Here is a 21,795-nt window from a genome sequence, read left to right as displayed (position 1 = left end):
AATTCTCTACAAGATTGGTTTTTACAATTTTTTTCCTAGGTTGTACCGTTTTTGAGATATATAGATTTAAGTTGGGAAATTGCAGTCATGCCATTGTTTTATAAAGAGGCGATACAGTCAATTCATTGTCCTAATTTGAACTTCTATATCTCAATAACGGTAAAAACTTCGAAGATATCATAAGAATCAATCTTGTAGAGAATTTTCATAGCTACAACATTTTCCTTAGTCACATTTCAATAGGCTTGCGGTATCCAAGCAAAATCGTGAAAACCTAAAAAACTCTCAAAAATGTCAACTTCAATCGCAATGTATTTAAAAAGCGCTCCAGCAATTTTTTAGTTTTTAGATTTTTCTCATCTATGAACATTGTAGTTTCAGAATCAGCAAAACCTTCCCAGGTGTAAGCACCTTCCATTTAAATTTTATTCAAGAGCACCGTGTGTGCATAATGCACGAATTTATTTGAATTAAGACAGTTATTGCAAATTAACGCTGCCGTCTGACTAGGGTATAAAGGTTCTCGGGTTTCCGATTCTCTCCAACTGACACCAAGTTTTGAGCTAACATCTTCGACTAGAACTTTTATTTCCTCAGGATTAAAGCTAAATTAATGTCTGTCAAGTCAGTTTGTCATATTTAGGAGATGTTATCACAGTCTTCTTCTGACGTTGTTGTGACACTTTCAAATTTCTTGTTTGTCGGTAATTACGAAATGGTATCTTCTAAACATAGTGTGCTTTAACGCTTTAACTTCCCTTTAATATTTAATAGATTTGGCATAAGGTGTTAAAGTTATACAACACAGCTCAATACCACTTTCCTAATAAAACAAAATCAGTTGTTAATTCAATTATTTTATTATGACGCATGAAGATGTTTCTTCTAAGGCCATTAATTGAAAAAAGTGAATCGCAAACTGATGTCTTGTTTAAGTTATTTATCCGAATATGTCTGCATATATATAGATAATGGTCTAACGTTATTGTGCTAATTAAAAATATCAATAAATTCGTGTCTGGCACTATTGAAAAGTAAACTCGTGATTCAATAATCCAATTCGATGACATTTTATTTTAAAACATTTTCATTCTAAAAATAACCAAAAATATGTTAAAATTGTCTAAAAATACATATATTGAGTATTTAATAAATTAATATAAATATAATGTGGACGTTTTCAATTGACTGGACTATGATACGTTGGGTATTTAATCTCGAGTGTTATTTTTAACATTGGTTTGACAAACCTTGTCCATCAACGCTTTCAAATTACCACAAATGTTTTGGGATGACTGCGGGGGTTTAATAACCTGGCATAATAGTAGAATCAGTCAGCTTTGGCGACAGAAAATAACCTCAGCCAAGGATTGTAGAAAAACAATAACAAATATCCTCATAACAGATCTCAACTATGCCCGGTTGAGAATGAAGAAGGGATAGCTAACAAGCTATAGCCTCTGGCGCCAGGGCACTGGTCAGCGGGACCTATGGGCAAGTCGTCAATGTGTACAACATATACTTACTTACTTAGGTGGCCCATTACAGAACATTTGTTCCATAAGCCGAACAACAAAAGATCTCCAACTCCCTCTGTTTACTGCTTCGCTTTCTGCAATACCGCGCCTTTTTTTTATTTATTTATTTATCCATATTTGTATAACACAAAGCCTTAAAGGCCAAATAATTTGTATACATGACAAAGAATACCTGAGTTTATATATTATATAATTCAAAACTTATATCAAGCTATAAATTTTCTAACAATTCTTTCAATTTACACGAAATACACTCGTAATCTTGGCTCCCCAGCCAAAAAAAAAAAAATCTTAGAACAAGATAAATTTTGTCCAATGAGCTATAACTCGATTTATGTAATATAATAATAAAAACAAAATTAGTTTTGAGATAGGGAATGGAAATGCCTCAAAATTTTTAAGCGGAATGCATTATTGCTGTGAGAGAAAATTCGCAGTTCTAGCGGTAAAAAATTCCAGCAACGTGCTACTCTGACGATAAATGATTTAGCAAAAATATTCTTCCAAATCATAGGAATGAATATTTGAGGATTTCTAGAAGAACGCGTAAAGACGAAGGTTCTTCTTAATGCTGGAGGTTTTTCACTTTTTATCATTTTGTAAAACGAAAAAAGGTAACGGAATTTTATGAACATATCAAAAGAACAGCCAAGGAAGTTTATAACGTAGGAAGAAACATGACTATCACGACTTAAATTGTATATGAAGCGCGTGATAGTATTTACGATACGCTTCAATCTAATAATATTCATGGCAGTAGACCCCGAGTAAACTTCGAGACCATACAATATTTGTGAAAACAAAAGAGAATTTGCCAGTGTTATCTTGATTCGATAGGGTAAATATAAATTGGCACCATAAATTCTACGTAATGAACCCCATACCTTGCCGGTTAAAGTATCTATATGACTCTTAAAAGATAGTTTAGAATCGATTATTATGCCTAAGCATCTATGTTGTTGCACAAATTCTATACTATCATTACCTATGAAGAGATCAAATGAAGGTAAAACACGGTTAGTAATGCCAAAGTTCAACGCTTTAGTTTTCGACGAATTGACTTTTAATGAGTTTTGTGTTGCAAATTGAACAAATGTATTTAAATGAGAATTAATGTTAATTTCAAGTAAGTTTGAAAAATGACGATTGCCATTGAAAAGCAAAAATATGTCATCTGCGAATATATAAGTGGAGCAAGTCGTAGAATTTAAGAGACACGGAAGATCATTCAAATATAGAATGAATAAGAGAGGCCCAAGGACAGACCCTTGTGGTACCCCAGACAATAAATTCTGAAAATTAGACCTACAACCATTTAACTCGACAAATTGATTTCTGTCACATAAATAGGAAAAAATCAATTTACAGGCAGATTTTGAGAAGTGAAAATCGTTCCTCAGCTTTAAAATCAGTAACGAATGATCAATACTGTTGAAAGCTTTAGACAAATCCAAGGAAATTAGCACACTCAGCCTACTCTTATTAATGTTTTCACGAATGGAGTCTGTAAGTTTTAAAAGCAAATGTGTAGTATTAAATCCTTTCCGAAAGGCATATTGCGACTCATCGATCATGCGCTCACAAGTCTGAAGCATTTGAGCTTTAATTATATATTCTAATATCTTAGATAAAACCGGTAATATAGATATAGGCCTGAGATCATCAGAATCACGAACTGAGCGACACTTGGGAATAGGCACCACTCGAGCAGTCTTCCACATAGCAGGGAACGTCGACGTAGTTAAAATGCTATTAACAAGGTCCATTATAAGAGGAGAAATGTATGGAAAAACGAGTTTGATAAAGGTTATTGGTATGCCATCAACACCTACAGATTTAGAATGCACTTTACACATTGCTTCAAAAAGTTCTACTTCATCAACACAATGAAAAGAGAAAGATGAATCCAAATCAGTGAAGTTATCAACATTAATCCGAGAAGCATTATTTCCGAAAGAAGAATTGACAAAGTAATCATTAATGCAGTTGACATCAATGTCAATCACCTCCTGATCATTCCCCGAGCAACCAGAATTTTTCAGGAACTTCCAAAGCCTTGCAGAATCCATTCCACTGAAGGTCCTAATATAATGACGTCTTCTTGTCCTACGAATAACCGACTTAGCTTTATTCCTATATTTGCAGTATAATTTCCATTTTTCTTGAGATTTATCCCTTAAGAATTCCAAGTACGCTAAGTCTCTTATCGATACAGCAAACCTTACCTCATTAGAATTCATCCAAGAATTAGCAGAGTACTTTATTTCCTTTCTAACTATAGGAACAAAAGTAAATAGAGAATCAAGAATATAAGAGATATAAGAGCATTTAGTGTCAACATCCATACTCTCAAACACCAAACTGGGGTCAAAAGTGTTGAGAAAAGAAAATAATGAATTCCAGTCAATTTGATCGTAATCTCGATATTCAACAAAATGGGGAGAGACACTGTGGCTAAGAGATAGAGATGCAAAAATAAGTGCATGATCTGAAATTGCGGGACACTGAACCTGATCAGAATGAATCAAAAGAGAGTTGTTACTAATCAACATGAAATCTATCAGAGACGTAGAATGATTAGCTATACCAAAATGAGTAGGCATAAAATTATGCACAATGTTAAGGTTCAACCTAGTACAGAGTGATCGAAAAAAGTACGCTTTGGAGGAATTGAACAAATTGCAATTAAAATCACCGGTAACCATTATGTTCTCATATTGAACAAAAAGTTCATGATGAAGACTTTCAAACAAATGAATATTTCCCGAAGGCAGATATACGCATCCAAAAAGCATTATATTTCCACCAAATTGTAGCTCTAAATACATGGATTCACAATGAGCTATCGATGTTTTATGAATGCATTTGTATCGAATTCCTCTAGAAACGTAAATCATGACACCACCACCTCTACCAGGTATCTGACGATCATTTCGACAAAGACAGAAGCCCGGAATGGAAACCGCAGAATCAAGTATGTCACTAGTGAGCCAAGTCTCTGAAACAGCAAAAATATCAAATGTATTGCCTTCTAGAATGGATTTTATTTCATCCAGTTTAGTAGGAGGTTTAATGCTTCTACAATTTAAATGGGCAATTTTCAAATTATTATTATATGGAAGTAAAAGTCTTTTAAGATACGAGTTACCACTCACTATTGGACCCAGATTATCATTAGAAGACATCAAAATTGACAATAGTATAGATGGGGAGCCAGATCAAGAAGAATAATCGCGAGAGATAAAAACAATTCATTTAAATTACAGCTAATCGCAAATGCGAATTATAGGCAGTGAGATCAAATAAAATATCAACCTACATATAAAGAGATCAAAATAAAAAAAAAAAAAAAAAGATATGACTTAGCCGAGATACAACAGAAAAAGATTATTAGGCACCTCATAGAGGTTATACATATATTATAAATTCCAAAAATGTGACAGTTGTATCCAGGTTAGACATATTGCAAGAAAATATATAAGCAAATGTATAAAAAAAGTAATATAAAAGAAACAATATCAATTAGATAGTTACTCCATTCTGTGCTGTCAGTAAAGAAGAACAGCCACTAACATCTCGTTAGATCTGTTTTCCATCAGGCAACACTATTTTCGCTTTGGCTTTATCCCCATTAATGATCCGATATTTTATAATAATGTTCTGTCGACGAAGCTTGTTGCAAATGGCATTCAAACTGCTAGCATCAGGGGAAAAATGGTCGTTTAAGTAAACCCTTCTCGTGATATCTCCACCTGCACCGGACAAAATATCAGCAATTGTAAGTGATCGACTTTTAAAGTATTGTCGCATTATTTCGTCGCGTAGTTCAGCACAATTTAACTTTACCAAAACATGTTTTTTGTTGTTAATGTAACAGGCTAAGCCCACATCACGGCGTTCAAGTACCACATTGAAAAAGGAAGCAACAGAAATAACAACGGCAACCAAATCATTCAAGCCATCAGGTAGACCAGTAATTAAAAAGTCCGCACGATTTAATCGCCGATGCAAGGCATTGTTTTCAGCTCTAAGCCCTTTATTCTCCTCTTCCAAAACAGCCACAGACTTTTCAATATTAGTAACTCGTTCGTTGCTTCTTAACATATCAGCCTTTAATTCAGCAAGACAAGATGTCATTTGTGCATTCATGTTGTCAATAGACTTTTTAATTGAACTCAGCTCTTCATGATGGGTGGTAACAAAAGAATCCAGTTTCTTTGTGAGATCTTTAAAATTATCAGCTGTACCGCTGTTGCTGTTATTAAGATTGGTTTCACAATTGACACAAATAAATGCACTGATTGGAATAGCCTTCAGAGCAGCCAGATCCTTTTCAGATAAATTGACGCACGATCCATGGAACCAATTTGAACAAACCCTGCATTAATCGATCCTTTGGATTTAGTAACAGATTTGTTACAGGAGGGGCATAGATCCTGTTTCTTTGTGGAAGGCATAATTAATTTGTTTACCAACAACAGCAACTAACAAAATGCAGGAACAATATGCGGCAAAAACAGCAACAAAATCAGCGAGTAATGTACTTCCAGTCAAAGGAGAAACAGCAAGAATAACAAACAATGTCAATTGCGTAATAAGTGTTGGTTTTAAATCAGAAAACACAACAATTAACAGGAAACTTCGATTAATTTTAATTTATTATTAAAAGCAATTTATTCGCGAATGAAGTTAAATGTCAATAAAAGACATATGTTGATATTTGTGTACAAAAAAGTTAATTTGCGATCAGCTGCAAACAAACACACGTCTACGCAGGCATGGGGTTGCCAACTGTTTGCCTTTTCATCTCTTCATCCAATTGTTTGCACCATCTAAGCTTAGGCCTGCCAATTCTGCGTGCACCGCCATGTGGCACATATTTATACACCTTTTTAGCGGGTTCATCATTACTCATTCTTATGATATGGCCTAGCCAACGCAAACGTTGTATCTCGATACGTTTACCTATTCTGATGTCGTTGCATAGCAGATACAGCTCGTGGTTCATACGACGTCGATATTCACCGTCAAAGCAGATTGGTCTATAGATCTTTCGAAGAATTTTTCTCCCAAATACACCAAGCACTGCCTTGTCTGCTTGCGCAAGTACCCAGTCATCGGACCCATACATCAGCACTGGTAGTATCAGTGTTTTAGTAAAGCGTTGTTTTTGTTTGACGAGATGTGGCTTTATTCATAAACTGCTTACTCAGTAGCATCTGTTGGCCAACACTATTCTTCTTCGTATTTCACAACTGATGTTGTTGGTTGTGTTTACGGTGGTGCCGAGGTAGACGAAGTCCTTTACTACCTCAAAATTATGGGGACCAACCTCAACTGTTGGCCCGCGTCGACACCATCAACTTGGTCTTCTCGCCGTTTACCGCCAGACCGACTTTAGCAGATTCTCCTTCGACCTTCATAAAGGTATCGGTTACTTCTTTTACTGATCAACTCATGATGTCTATATTATCATCATAAGCAAGTAACATGTGGCTATTGGTGTAGATTGTGCCATTCCTTTCTACTCTTTTGGTACAAAATTCTTCGGAGAGGTTCTTTCCTAGTTCTTTCCCAGTTAAAGTCAATTTACAAAAGCCAAATGAGTTTTGCGGGGATACCAAATTTAGACATGGCTTGGAATACCTTCGAACGTAGCGGGTTGTCGAAGGCTGCTTTATAATCGACAAAAAGGTGGTAGGTGTCGATCTGCATCTCTTGGGTCTTTTCCAGGATTTGCCGCAGGGTAAATATCTGGTCCATGGTGGACTTGCCAGGTCTAAAGCCGCATTGGTATTGTTCAATTATTTCGTTGACCATGGGTTTTAGGCGTTCGCACAATATCCCTGACACGATCTTGTAGGCAATAGGGACCCAGCAAAATTTGAAGGAAGGGGTTCCATGCGATGACGTGATTTCATGGCATCTTTTGAATTGGTTCAAATGAATTCGTTAAGGATCCGATCTTTTCATTGGCATTTGAACCAATGCAAAGGAAGTCGTGAAAGATCCCATCTTTTCATCAGCATTTGAACCCATTCCATCGATCCAATAGAGATGAATTTTTGTATTTATACACATTTTTCTAAACATATATGCTTAATTATTTACAATAGGCTTGATGTTGTCGGAGACTCGAAATCACAACCAACGTTGTTAAAACTCCCATCGTAATGATAATGTCATTGCATAGGTTGGTAAGAATGACATACCAAAGCATTGGTGGAAATGACATGCCAAAGAATTGGTTTTCTTGAATTTTTAATGGTTTAGTTTCTACGGAGCAGAAACCGAAAAAGAGGATAAAAATCGGGTTTGGTTTGCTATTTTGACCTTAAAGTACCATTTCTACAGAAAGTTGTTTATAGAGATCGAAGGTATATTTTTGTAGTTGGTTGTTTGATTCAAGTTTGATGGGTATGATATCTGTAGACCAAAATACGAGAAAATATTATAACGTAAATTTGACCTTAACGATTTTGACCTTGAAGATGAGATTGAATGGATTTTATGTGTTCACAATTATTATTCTTTAAGACGAGAGTTACAAATTTGCTTCAAAGAGTAAACCAAAATTCTTAGCGGTTTAAAAATATGAGGCTGACAAAATGATCCCTTTTGATATCAAGGCCTCAGTCAAAGTAACAGGAAAACGCCGGGACACGTGTTTTCTTATTTCGTCTTCTATCACGCTGCAGTATCAGAATATGGTTAATTTTCCATGACTCAAAAAAAATACACACAGTGTAATTGAAAACAAGTAAGAAAAGTCTATAGTCGGACGGAGCCGACCATGGGATACCCAATACCACTATCCCTGCACAATCGCTCTCCACGGAACTTCTTTTCAATGATTGTGAAAATTTAATTATCAAATACCAGAGATGTAATGTATAATACTTATGACCAAAACCAAAAAGTTATCTAGCATGACAAAGACATTTTTGTAGCAGGAAAGGAAAATTTACTTCACACAAACTAAAATGTAATGAAACCCACTTATGTAGTACTACTACTTCCGTTGTTTAACCGCTACGTTATTGAAATTTCTACCAATTTCACACAAAAGTTTCAGTCCATTAACCCGCCAAGTATTATCTGATCTTTACGTTGGTTTGTACGCTTCTTCTTTATCATAAACTCAAACTTTGGTTAAAATTTTGCGGGTTATTATTTTGACCTACAGAGCCGCCACAAAATTGGTTAAAATTTTTCACGATCATCAGCAAAAACTAATCATTTCTATTCTGGCCCGAACCCAACCTCCTTAAAAAATTCGTTACAATCGGTCCATAATTGCGGCCTTAAGCTTGTTAACAATTTTTAATGGACGGACACACATCGCTAAATCGCTTTATCTCGTCGAGATATCAATTTTGGCATACCAAATAAGGGGTGTAGGACGAATATTTCGTGGTGTTACATAAACTTTTGGAGAGACAATATGTAGCATGGGATAAAAATGTGGTTCTCTACACAGAACCCATTATATATTAGGCAGTAGGCCCGTTATCTAGCAAACACTTTATTGCAATTTACATCAGAGGAAAGGTCAGTAGTTTTTTCCCATATGTAGGCTACTTTGCGAAATATATATGTCCTCAAGGAATTAAAATATCGACCAAAAATAAATTTTTTATATTTTTCATACAAAAGTAATGGCCCATTTCACCCGCTAAAGAATATCAGATCGTCATTCAAAATTGTAGGCATCTTTTTCGACCTATACTCTTACCCGGTGCACAATTTCGTGACTATTGATGTATAATTGCGACTTCTAGCGAGTTTATTATTACACTACAAACAAATAACGGAATTTATTAGGCTGTAACTCTGTTATCTGATCATGCACACCAACATAATTGGCATCAATTGATAGGTCAAGCGTTCCACTTTCAAGTATATCTCACTTGTCCGGAATGTCACTTCCAGGAATTAAGATATAAGCTGTATATTAAAAATTTTCACAATTTTCACACAAAAGTTTTGGTCCATTTAACCCTCTAAATATTATCCGATCGCCATCTCAAATTGCAAGCTTCTCTTACCTTATTTAAAATTACGCGTTGATCGGACTATTATTGAGACCTACAGAACCGCTAGAAAATTGGATAAATATTATGTTTTTGGTCCATTTCACCCGCTAAATATTTCACGATCATCACCAATAAGAATAGCGATCTATTCTGATCTGAACCCGACCTCCATACAAAATTTCGTGACGATCGGTTCATAATTGCGGCCTGGAGCGTGTTTACAATTTATAATGGACAGACGGACGGACGGACAGACACACATCTCAAAATCGCTTTATCTCGTCGAGATATGAAGATTGGTATACCACATTGGGGGTCTCCGGCGAATATTTCGCGCTGTTACATGAATTTTTACCAAAACAAACTTATAATACCCATTTCCACATTGTGGTATTGGGTATAAATATATTAGGTATACAATTTGAAATAAATGTAATGAATACTCGGTCTATATTGAGGCTACCCCTTAACGGGTGTAATGACCAGGGTTTCGGAGTCGAAGTCGAGCAATTTTGCTGGAGTCGGAGTTGAAAACAATAACTCGACTCCGTGCAAATTTTTTCTACATTATAGAAATATAAAATTAAATTCGGGACACCAACATTTTTTTAAAAAATCATTATTTATTTCAAAAGAACAATTATTATATAAATACTAATTTAGAGAGCGATTCAAGGGATATCTATATCCTTTGAAGACAAATATTTTCACCTCCATTTTGATTACACAATACATGTTGAGAATATTGTATGGTCCAATTGATGCTTTAATTTTTTGCAAGCAAAAGTAAAGTTGTATTTGAATTATAATTGGGCATTTAACGTCGGCTCTACAAGTCTTCTGTCAGTAGACCTAATCGTCTTCTCATAAAGGTCTATTTTAAAGAGCTTTTACATAAAATTAGATAAAATCTAAGATATAAGATGATTCTATACAAATCTAGAAAGGACATCAGGATCTAGAAATTCATCGGTCGATTTTATTTGTCATATTTTATTGGCCCGTTTTATGGCAAAAACGTCAGTTTTTTTAAGCCAAACATTAATATTTTGACTTTTTTCTGTCCACCATTTCCGTAAAATCTAATATTTTTTAAAAAATCGATGACTGATGTTCTTGATAAGCCCACAAACATATGTATATGGCAATCGGTTTAGTTTTCGAGATGGCACCGCCAAACGCTTTTTTAAAAATATGATTTTCGTATACGGCCATTTGCCACAAAACTTCGTGGTATTTGTATATTAAAATTCAGAAAGCAGATTTTGTTATTTTCTTTCTGTTGAAGAAAATCTAAAACAAAGTTTCGTAGTTTCCTTGAATAAAATTCATGAAAAATGGCTTTTTAAGGCTCTCTAAGCATTCTAAAATATACATGCAGTGTTTATACCCTCGGCATTTATGCTAATGAGGGTATATACACTTTGATACGCGCAAAATGTGCCCCATCAAAATAATGGTTTTAGAACCCAAGTATGTTTGGACGAAAACCGTTTCAGAGTTTATTAAGCCATGCAGCACAGAGGGGAAACATAGGCCTAAAGTTGCTGAAAACTTAAAATATGAAAATCGTTTTTTATGAAAAAAACGGCAACCAGACTCTTTTCTACATTTGCTATAACCATCCACGACTTTGTAAGATTAACCAATCCAATGTAGCAGTCGATTGAACTCAGCCATACTGAAAACAAAAAGTAAATTTTCGAAAACTAAGAAATTAGGTGAACATTAAAATGACATTATTTTCGCGAAAATTTTTATTTTTCAAGATTTATTGTTTTTGTACAGTCTCCGAACAAGATTAGCATGTAAAATTTTCAGATTGATTTTACATATTTGCTCTTTAATAATGGTGATACATATCCACTTTATGAAAATTTATTATGATAATATTTAAGATTACTACAATTTCAATATTGAAAAAGTTTATTTCCCCGTCGTTGCCCGACCATAGTTTCTTCTAATGTTTTATGCGCTGGAGTCTCAAATATCAGACTCAATCATAAAAATTGCGCATATTTGCGCCATTCCATATGAAATATTTTTATATGGATTTGCAAGGTTTACTCACACTAAATTTTGTTCCGCCGTATAACCGGGACTCTTATTTATTAGACTAAACCAACACCTATCAAATATGTTTGCATTATTCAGAAACATTCACGGCTTTTCTCATGTGAATTGAGAAAACTTTAATTTAAGTAAGTTTCAAAAAATAAAATTTGGAATGAAATATATGTATATGGGACTATATATACATCTGTACCGATTTGTTTGAAAATTGGCTCAATGTTTTTTTAGGCTAGTTCAGGTTGCATGTGTCAAATTTCAGTGATTTTGGTGCATTTTTATCTCACATCAGATGCGAATATATATGGAAGCTGCATCCAAATCTGGACCGATTTTCATTATTTTCTATACAGAAGATATGTACAGAAGATAAGCTTTGTGCAAAATTTTATATCAATCCGACTATAAATGAGCTTTCTAGGGCTTTTGATCAAATTTTAACACAAATTTCCCTTCTGTGTGTCGGTCCGTCTGTCTGTCTGTCTGGCTGGCTGGAGTGCACGATAACTCTCGAACGGATTAACCGATTCGGTCTAAAATTTGGCTTTCGTTATATTTTATCCATACTTAGTTTAAGTTCGAATATAGATTATATCGGTCCATTCCTGCCGGTACCTCCCCCACAAAAGTTCAAAATTGTTCGAAAAATTTGTGCGCACGATAACTCTTCACATCGTGATATGGACTCGATAGGTCCACTCCTTCGGGTACCTCCCACACAAAATTTCTGAAAAGTACAGTTTAGGGCCTGCTCTCGAATCGCTTTGATTTTTGCTGCATCATCTTGTATTCATGGCCCACCATACGGCGGTACAAGTTCCATCAGGGGCAAAACCATACTTCCTGAGAAAATAGCCTGAAAGGTTCAAAAACCCCATATGACACCGTGTGTAGTGGTTGGAGCGCAAGATAACTCTCGAACGGATCTGCCGATTCGATCCAAAATTTGGCCTTGATAATATTTTGTCCAAACTTAGTTTAAGTTCGAAGATAAACCATATCGGTTCACTCCTTCAGGTACCTCCCCGACAAAAGTTGAAAAATATTCGGAAAAATTGTGCACACAATAACTCTTGAAGGGAAGTACCGATTTTGTCCATACTTTACACATGCTAATATATCTACCATATGTACCGGGTACCTCCCACACAAAATTTCGGATAAATTCACTTTAAGTTCGGATAAGTTCACTTTAAGATTGGCAACTACTTCCTGTACTTCCCACCAATATTTAAAAAATGGCACTAAAATGGAATGCACGATATCCCTTGAACGGGCAACCAAATTGGTCCAAACATTAAATCTCCTAATATTTTGTCCAAATTTAGTTTAACTTCTAAAATGGCCGATATCGATCTTCTCCTTATGGTACTTCCCCCACAAAAATTCAAAAATTGATTTTCTCACGGGGAAGAGTTCCTTTCAAAATTTACTCATGCGCAAAAAAAAAACGCCAAAACTTTGTCGGTTTTTTCTAAATTGTATTTTGTAAGATTCATATTTCACGGTTTGCGGTTTCTGAAACTACAATGTACATACTTACTTACTTAGCTGGCCCATTACACAACACTTGTTCTATAGGCCGAACTAAGAAAAGATCTCCAATTCTCTCTATTTGTTGCTTCGCTTTCTGGAATACCGCGCCTTTTCATCTCATCATCCACTTGTTTGCGCCATCTATTCCTTGGCCTGCCAATTCTGCGTGCACCGCCAAGCGGTCCGTGTTTATACACCTTTTTAGCGGGGTCATCATCGCTCATTCTTATGATATGGCCTAGCCAACGCAATCGCTGCATCTCGATACGTTTAACAATATTGATGTCGTTGTACAGCAGGTACAGCTCGTGGTTCATGCGACGTCGATATTCACCGTCAACGCAGATTGGTCCGTAGATCTTTCGAAGAATTTTTCTCTCAAACACACCAAGCACTGCCATGTCTGCTTGCGCAAGTACCCAGGCTTCGGAGCCATACATCAGCACGGGTCGTATCAGTGTTTTGTAGAGCGTTATTTTTGTTTGACGAGATGTGGCTTTGTTTTTAAACTGCTTACTTAAACCATAGTAGCATGTGTTGGCCAATACAATTCTTCTTTTTATTTCACAACTGATGCTGTTTGTTGTGTTTATGGCAGTGTCGAGGTAGACGAAGTCTTTAACTACCTCAAAATTATAGGAACCAACTTCCACAGTAGGTCCGAGCTCAATGGACGCATTGCGCGTCGACACCATCAACTTGGTCTTTTCACCGTTTACCGCCAGACCCACTTTAGCAGATTCTCCTTCGACCTTCATAAAGGTATCAGTTACTTCTTTTACTGATCGGCCTATGATGTCTATATCATCAGCATAAGCAAGTAACATGTGACTATGGGTGTAGATTGTGCCACTTCTTTTGACGTTTGCCTCTCGTATAACCTTTTCCAGCAGGATGTTAAAGAGATCACACGAAAGGCTGTCTCCTTGTCTGAAACCTCTTTTGGTACCAAACTCTTCGGAGAGGTTCTTTCCAATTTTAACTGAGGACCTCGTGTCAGTTAAAGTCATTTTGCAAAGCCGGATGAGCTTTGCGGGGATACCAAATTCAGACATGGCTTGGAATACCTTTGAACGCAGAGGGCTGTCGAAGGCTGCGTTATAATCGACAAAAAGGTGGTAGGTGTCGATCTGCATCTCTTGGGTCTTCTCCAGGATTTGCCGCAGGGTAAATATCTGGTCAATAGTGGACTTGCCAGGTCTAAAGCCGCATTGGTATGGTCCAATTATCTCGTTGTCCATTGGCTTTAGTCGCTCGCACAATATCCCTGACACGATCTTGTAGGCAATAGGGAGTAGACTTATGCCCCTATAGTTAGAGCATACAGTATTATCTCCCTTCTTGTGGACGGGGCACAGGATACTCAGGTTCTAATCGTCGGGTACTCGTTCTTCCTGCCAGATGGTGCTAACTAGCTGATGAATACACCTTATCAGTGTGTCGCCTCCGGTTTTGAACAGCTCGGCTGGTAAGCCATCGGCTCCTGCTGTCTTATTATTCTTCAGCCGATTATTGCTGTCTTTACCTCATCTTGGCTGGGCGGTATACATTCAATACCATCTTCTGGGATTGGGACTGTGGTATCTTCGTCGTCATCGCTGCTATTGGATACCAACAGTTTTGAAAAATGTTCTTTCCATATCCTGAGTACACTATCTGTATCAGTTACCAAATTACCTTGCTGGTCTCTACAGGAGGATGTGCCTGTACCAAAGCCATCAGTTTGATGTTTCACTCTTTGGTAGAATTTTCGGACTTCATTCTGGCTCCTGTACATCTCGAGTTTTTACACTCCCGCTTTTCCATCTCTCTCTTTTTCCTGCGGAAAAGACGTTTCTCCTCTCTCCTTTTCTCCCTGTATCTCTCCCGTGCGCTACGCGTTGCTACGGATTGTAAAGTAGCCCTATATGCCGCATTTTTCTCTTCGGTGGCAGCACGACACTCCTGATCATACCATGGATTCCTTGGTGGAGGCCTCTGGTATCCAAGTATGGATTTTGCGGCTGTTTGCATGGAGTGGGCAATGCTTTGCCATTGCGCTGATATGTTATCGGGATGAGGAGTGCTTTGATTAAGCAATTGGGCTAGTTGAGTGGAATATGCTGTGTCTATCTCTTGTGTTTGCAGCTTAGCGATGTCCAACTTCCGCGTTGTGTTTGTTCGTGCTTTATTTGCAACGTTTAGACAGGTACGTACCTTTGCTGCAACAAGATAGTGGTCCGAATCAATGTTTGCGCTTCGGAACGATCGTACATCCAACACGCTCGATGAATGTCTTCCATCTATCACAACATGATCAATTTGATTACTTGTTCTTTGATCTAGAGACAGCCAGGTGCCATTATGCATATCGAGATTCTTAAATCTGGCACTGTTAACTACCATGTTTTTTGCAGCTGCAAAGTCTATCAGCCTCATACCATTGTCAGGTGTTTCACTGTGTATACTGAATTTCGCGATTGTTGGTCCAAAGATATCCTCCTTTCCAATTTTGGCATTCACATCGCCTAGAATAATTTTAATGTCATGGGCAGGACTACGGTCATATGATTCTTCTAAGCGCTCGTAGAATATATCTTTGGTCTGTTCGTCCTTGTCTTCGGTTGGAGCATGAACGCTGATAAAGCTGATGTTGATGTTTTAAACCTCTGACCAACTACAAAACCGTAACCAAACTCATGGTTTGTGTCATGGCAGCTATAATACAGTGTGTCACCTTTAGGTGTTGTTGTGACTAGCTAGAATAGCCCGACGCCCAAACCCAAGTTTTTAACGTTCTTATGGGTTAACGCGCGGCACATGTTAGCTCACTACTGAAGCTGATGTTGATGTTTTAAACCTCTGACCAACTACAAAACCGTAACCAAACTCATGGTTTGTGTCATGGCAGCTATAATACAGTGCGTCACCTTTAGGTGTTGTTGTGACTAGCTAGACTAGCCCGACGCCCAAACCCAAGTTTTTAACGTTCTTATGGGTGAACGCGCGGCAAATGTTAGCTCACTACTTTTAACGGGTGTTAAAGGCAGCTCCCCAGGTGACACCACGGGGAGGTCAGTGTCCACTTGAGATGAGAGAGGAAACAAGATAAATCCTGGACTTTACCATGTTAAAGCCGGTCAGGACCGTTCCTTGGTATCTTTCATCCCCTACGTCACCCTTACTAACCGTAACATACTAGTCCAAAAGATATACGATGACCCACTGAAATGAATAGTGGGCGATATAGCGCAGATATGACTCCAAAAATAAGAACCACTTCCAAAACGGACTATGTCGTTCCATTCCTTTAAGTACATCCTCTGCAAAACTTTTGAACTTTAATCCTAATCTACATTTCCGTCGATAAGTTGAAATGTCCAAAAAAGTCAGACCCTAATACATTCGATCTGAGCTGAGGGTATATCTCTGTTGGTAAAGCCGACTGATACTTTTTTAGTTGTTGAATGTAAAATTCATATTTATGTTTCGTAGTTGAGTACTAATGCCCTTTCTAAAGAATATGTTAGGAAAAGCAAACAAATTAGCCTATATGGGCCAAATATATATTTATTCCTTTAAACTCCTATAAGGAGCATAGGGCCAGTTATTTCTTGTTGTGGTTTCATTAATCATAGTAGTTTAAGATGAGCAGCAGATTAGGCTACCGCATCCGATTCTGTTGCCAGGGCTGCTGGCTAGAGCATACAGACATGCTGTGTATGCAGTGACTTACTACCGTAAGCCATGTTGCCCGCCGTTGACCGTTATTGGTTCCTCCGCCGTTTCAACTCAACGTACGCCTGGCTGCCCACGTACGTAGCACTTACATTAACCTCTATTTCACAGATTATGTTGTGATAAGCCCAATGAAGTGGTTTGTTGCGAAGTATTCTCTCCGAGCTGTTTGGTCCGCGGGAGATATTTGATTTCCCTCCTACCACCCATATCTGGGAAGCATTCGCTATCCGCCACCTGCGACGCGTTCTCTAGGGGTTACAGCCTCCCCCGAGAATGGGCCAAATATAGGAACAAGTTAAACGTTTGTGCAAATTTTATTAATTTTAGTGGTATAAATGACTCTCGGATTTGGAGTCGGAGTCGTAAAAAAACTGGTCTTTCCTCGGAATCGAGCCAAAAATACCTCGACTCCGAAACCCTCGTAATGACAGTGGTGTGCTAAATATGAGTCCTTTCAACTAACATTAACACTTTTTTCATTTATTTAACAATTATCTTAACCATTGGCGGCATAATAACATACTTTAAATGCTATTTACTGAATCCCTTGGCATTTTTGTTGGCAGATTCGACAAACTACTCCACTGGCAAAACTAAGAAACTCTATGAGTCATTTGAGTCTGTAGGTTGGAGTGGTGTCATTTATTTTGGATCGGATAAAATCATTGAAATCATATAAAATGTTTAACAATATATTGACGTATTGTAAGTAGTAGCTCCGACAACTGTACTTTTCGCATGTGTTAATAATAAATATATAATATTGTTAATTCGGCATTTCAGGTCTGTTTTATATCGTGGCATTAACGGGTGGGTAACCACATACAGAAAGGAATAAAAGTAACAGAGACATTTAATTTTAATTGCAGATCTCAGTCTGGGTCTTGATAAGTCAGAAGAATGTTTTGGGAAACATGGAATTCCTTTAGATGAAAAAAGTGTAGAAATGCAGGAAAGTGTTTTTAAATCATTTCATATCAAGTATGCTAACAATGTTCCTGAAGCGATTTCCTTGCAAAACGATGGCGATACCCTAATTATCGGGTTCAATTATACAAATGGTATAAGACCGACAATTACCATGGGTCCAGTAGAGAAAATTGGTGAATTCAATATGGCATACATTTATTTGCATTGGCTTGAAAAATCTCATCCAAAATTTACACTTGGAAATCTATCATTACCGGCTGAAATTCATTGTGTTTTCTATAACTCCAAATACTCCACACTAGCGAATGCATCGACGATGGAAAATGGTGTTGTTATATTAGCCTTCCCTATTCAGGTATTACGCATTATGTTTACAAAAAATAAAAATATTACCTCTTTATTGAATTTCAATTCTAAGACTCTCCCCTTTGCCCCACCCCTTTTGGATGACATCACCAAACATTTGCCAATGGTAAAAATGCCGGGAGATGTTGTCTACGTTTCGGATCCAAGCCGTGTTAACCTGGAATACTTAATGGCAAAAGAAGTTCGACGCTTCTTTACTTATCATGGCACAGAACTGATGGGTAAATGCATCAAGGATATTATTTGGTTTGATTTTGTATCGGCCGTTACGGTTCAACAAGATTTTGTAAGTGTAATTTGTAAAGGTGTTTTTTTAATATTTGTCACAATATGTTATCTTGCAGGCTGAGAATGTGAAAAATATGCAAAATTCCAAGAAGATACCGATAATGAAGAATTTCAAAGCAACAGAACCTAGAAAAGGCGTGGTCATAAAAGGAAAACCGTACGAAAGTGACGTCGATACTTATAGCAGTATACCGCTAGTGGATGCGATGGACGCAGCAGTTTCAATTGAGGAAAATCAAACTCTTCTAAAATTAATGATTATGGTGCATTTAATAAGTGTAATTAGCATTTTTTAATAAAGTCCCCACTATGCTAAAATTGATATATGTGTCAGAGATCGGTAAAATGCGTGTGTTCAAATCCAGCAAAGAGCGAAATAAAATAAAAATATATGAAGTGTGTTGAAATTGAAAACAAATTCCCCTTAAACTGTTCTAAAAATAGAAAAACAAATTTGTATCGTATAGCTTATTTTTCAACTTCCAGTGGCCATAGACTAACTAGTTATTCTAGTGGTCATAGAATTACCAGTAATTCAGTGCGACATGCACTTGTTAAAAAATGGGTTAGTAGTAGTTGTTTTGTAAGTACATAGTTACGACTACCAAAAAGTACTATAAACCCATTATTTAGTAAGGATTTTTTGCTGGGATTCAAAGTAATTTGAAAATGTTTGTATATGAGCTTTTTGGATGAACTTTTGAAATCACTATAAGCAGATATGGGCAAAAATATGTAAATTGAGAATTTCATTTTAAAACAAGTAAAAAAGTATCAGTCGGCTTTTTACAGACAGTTCGAATGTATTGAGGGTCTTTTCAGAAGTTTGTGGCCCTTTTTGAACATTTGAACTTACACAAAAAAATGTGGATTAGGATGAAATTTGTACTTGAAGGAATGGACCTACATAGTCCATTATGAAAGTGGATCTTATTTTGGGAGTCATATCTTTCGATTGGTATCGCACCCACTAGTCATTTCAGTGGGCCATCGTATAACATTTGGACCAGTATGAACTTTTCCACGGAAAACATCCCAGCAGAATGTTCGATGTCATTCAATCATGGGTGCGAGTGATCTGGCATGTCATCTTTTTAGCATCTTCATCGATAAATTTTATATGAGCATGGGCCCCGAAAGATGCTATTCATTTTCGGATTCAAAGCATGTCATTTACACCAATGCTTTGACATGTCATTTTCACCAATGCTTTGGCACGTCATTTCCACGAATGCTTTGGCATGTCATTTTCACCAACCCTTTGCAATGACATCAACATTACGACGAGAGTTTTAACAACGTTGGTTGTTATTTGGCAAGTCATTCCCAGGTGACACCACGGGGAGGTCAGTGTACACTTGAGGTGGGAGATGGACCAATAAAAGTCCTGGGCTTTGTCATTTTAAAGCCGTCACTCAGAGAAAAATATATATTTTCTGAACAAGTAAGAACGGCGTTAAGTTCGGCCTGGCCGAATTTTTATACCCTACACCAGGAACTGTATTTTGAGTGGAGCCGAAACTCTCAAAATACCGGCAATTAGGAGTGGCCGTTCTATGGAAGCTATGTATATGAAGACGTGGACCTATAACGACAAATTTCAGGGGGAAAGCTTTATACTCCCAACGAAGACCAAATATAAAATTTCAGCAATTTCAGCGGATATTGAGGCCACAGCTTTCAAAATATCGAAAATCGGGAGGTACCGTTCTATGGAGGCTATATGAAAGCGTGGACCTATTAGAGCTGGCAAAGTATCGATAGCACTATCGATACTATCGATATTTTATTATTTGGGCTAATATCGATAGGTATTTTTTCTATCGATATTATCGACAGAATTCCACCATCAGTATAATTAATTAATTAAATTAAGTAAAAGAACAACGCCAAAACCAACACAAATGAAAATTGCTTGGATCAATTAGAGTTGAAAAGTCTTCAGTCATTTTTATTTTTATATTTTGCATACCGTATAAGCTGCACAATTCAATTAATTGTACATTTAATTTGTAAAATAATAGCTTGCTTATGCTCTCAAGGATCAAATTTTGGCGCTTTTCACTTTAAATTTAAAAACATTTACATGTTATTGTTTATGGGAACACATACCACAATGGTCCCACTTGTATGGGAAGGAGCGACAAAAATATTTATACTCGTCGGATCGATCTGATTTTTTCAGTATATGCTAAAAATAAGTAAAAAATACTTTAGCCAAAATATCATCAATATGGGTCTAGTTTTTCCTATAGCCCCCATGTAGCGGTACCACCCGATTTCAGGCATTTTGAAGGTCTTATCTACATTTTCGGCCCTAATTGGCTGTACTTTGGTATTTGGGGTTCCCAATGGTCAAACACCTTCTGCGCAGAAAATTGTGGTCTTAGGTCCAGGTTTCGGTATAGCCCTCATATTACGGTACCTCCCGATTTCAGGTATTTTGAGGTTTTTTTATCAACATTTTCGGTCCCAATTGGTTATAATTTGCTATTTGGAGTTCTCAATGATCAAAAACCTTCTGCGCCAAAAATTGTGGTCTTAGGTCCAGGTTTCGGTATAGCCCTCATATTACGGTACCTCCCGATTTCAGGTATTTTGAGGTTTTTATCAACATTTTCGGCCCGAATTGGTTATAATTTGCTATTTGGAGTTCTCAATGATCAAAAACCTTCTGCGCCAAAAATTGTGGTCTTAGGTCCAGGTTTCTGTATAGCTCTCATATTACGGTACCTCCCGATTTCAGGTATTTTGAGGTTTTTATCAACATTTTCGGCCCGAATTGGTTATAATTTGCTATTTGGAGTTGTTAGCGGTCAAAAAACGTCTCCTACCGGTATCGTGGACAGGAAAGGAAACTAATTATTCCATTTGAGGTCAGAATATTTCATGGTAGGGGATATAATAAAGTTCGGTGCGACCGAACTTTACATTTTTATTTTTTTCATATTATATGTAGCATCATACATATATCAAAAATATATAATGTAAAAAAATACACTCATAAGTAGATCCCAAAACAAAAATGTCTAAATCTTTAAAGAAAAAACAAAAACTAACAATTAAAACACAAAACAAAGAAGAAACTGAGAATACAGTAATACGGCATATTCACTGAAACGACCAGACGCATCGTCAGTATTTTTAATGCCACACACGGAAATGCAAATATATGCAGCTGGAACTAATTTTTTTGTAAACCTGACACTATTTCGAACATTCCTCAAAAAAATTTGGGGAGTGGCGAATGATGGCGAAGTTAGTAAAACTCAACTTCAATTTTTTAAACTTGGAAAAACAAATCCACAAAA

At 36.8% G+C, this 21,795-nt stretch overlaps 1 protein-coding gene across 10 annotated transcripts in view; it reads left to right on the top strand.

Annotated features, from left to right (window-relative positions):
• LOC141404284 (carbonic anhydrase 7-like) overlaps positions 1-18,802 on the top strand; it is a 29,857-nt gene extending 11,055 nt beyond the window's left edge. For 4 of the 10 annotated variants that reach the window (XM_073987721.1, XM_073987722.1, XM_073987724.1 and 1 more), the window contains exons 2-6: positions 17,467-17,605; positions 17,684-17,710; positions 17,770-18,185; positions 18,249-18,482; positions 18,541-18,802. In XM_073987721.1, the coding sequence (XP_073843822.1) occupies positions 17,581-17,605; positions 17,684-17,710; positions 17,770-18,185; positions 18,249-18,482; positions 18,541-18,780 (942 nt within the window). In that variant the 5' untranslated portion in view covers positions 17,467-17,580 and the 3' untranslated portion in view covers positions 18,781-18,802. The remainder of the gene's footprint in view (positions 1-17,466; positions 17,606-17,683; positions 17,711-17,769; positions 18,186-18,248; positions 18,483-18,540) is intronic. The other 6 variants (XM_073987725.1, XM_073987728.1, XM_073987726.1 and 3 more) reach the window with 2 other exon arrangements.
• The last annotated feature ends 2,993 nt before the right edge of the window (positions 18,803-21,795 follow it).

Source organism: Musca autumnalis, unplaced genomic scaffold, assembly GCF_047663935.1.
Source record: "Musca autumnalis isolate F117 unplaced genomic scaffold, ASM4766393v1 scaffold_4, whole genome shotgun sequence".
NCBI classification, from domain to species: domain Eukaryota; kingdom Metazoa; phylum Arthropoda; class Insecta; order Diptera; family Muscidae; genus Musca; species Musca autumnalis.
The sequence above is the reverse complement of the archived record's forward strand: the minus strand, read 5'-3'. Positions and strand labels throughout refer to the sequence as shown.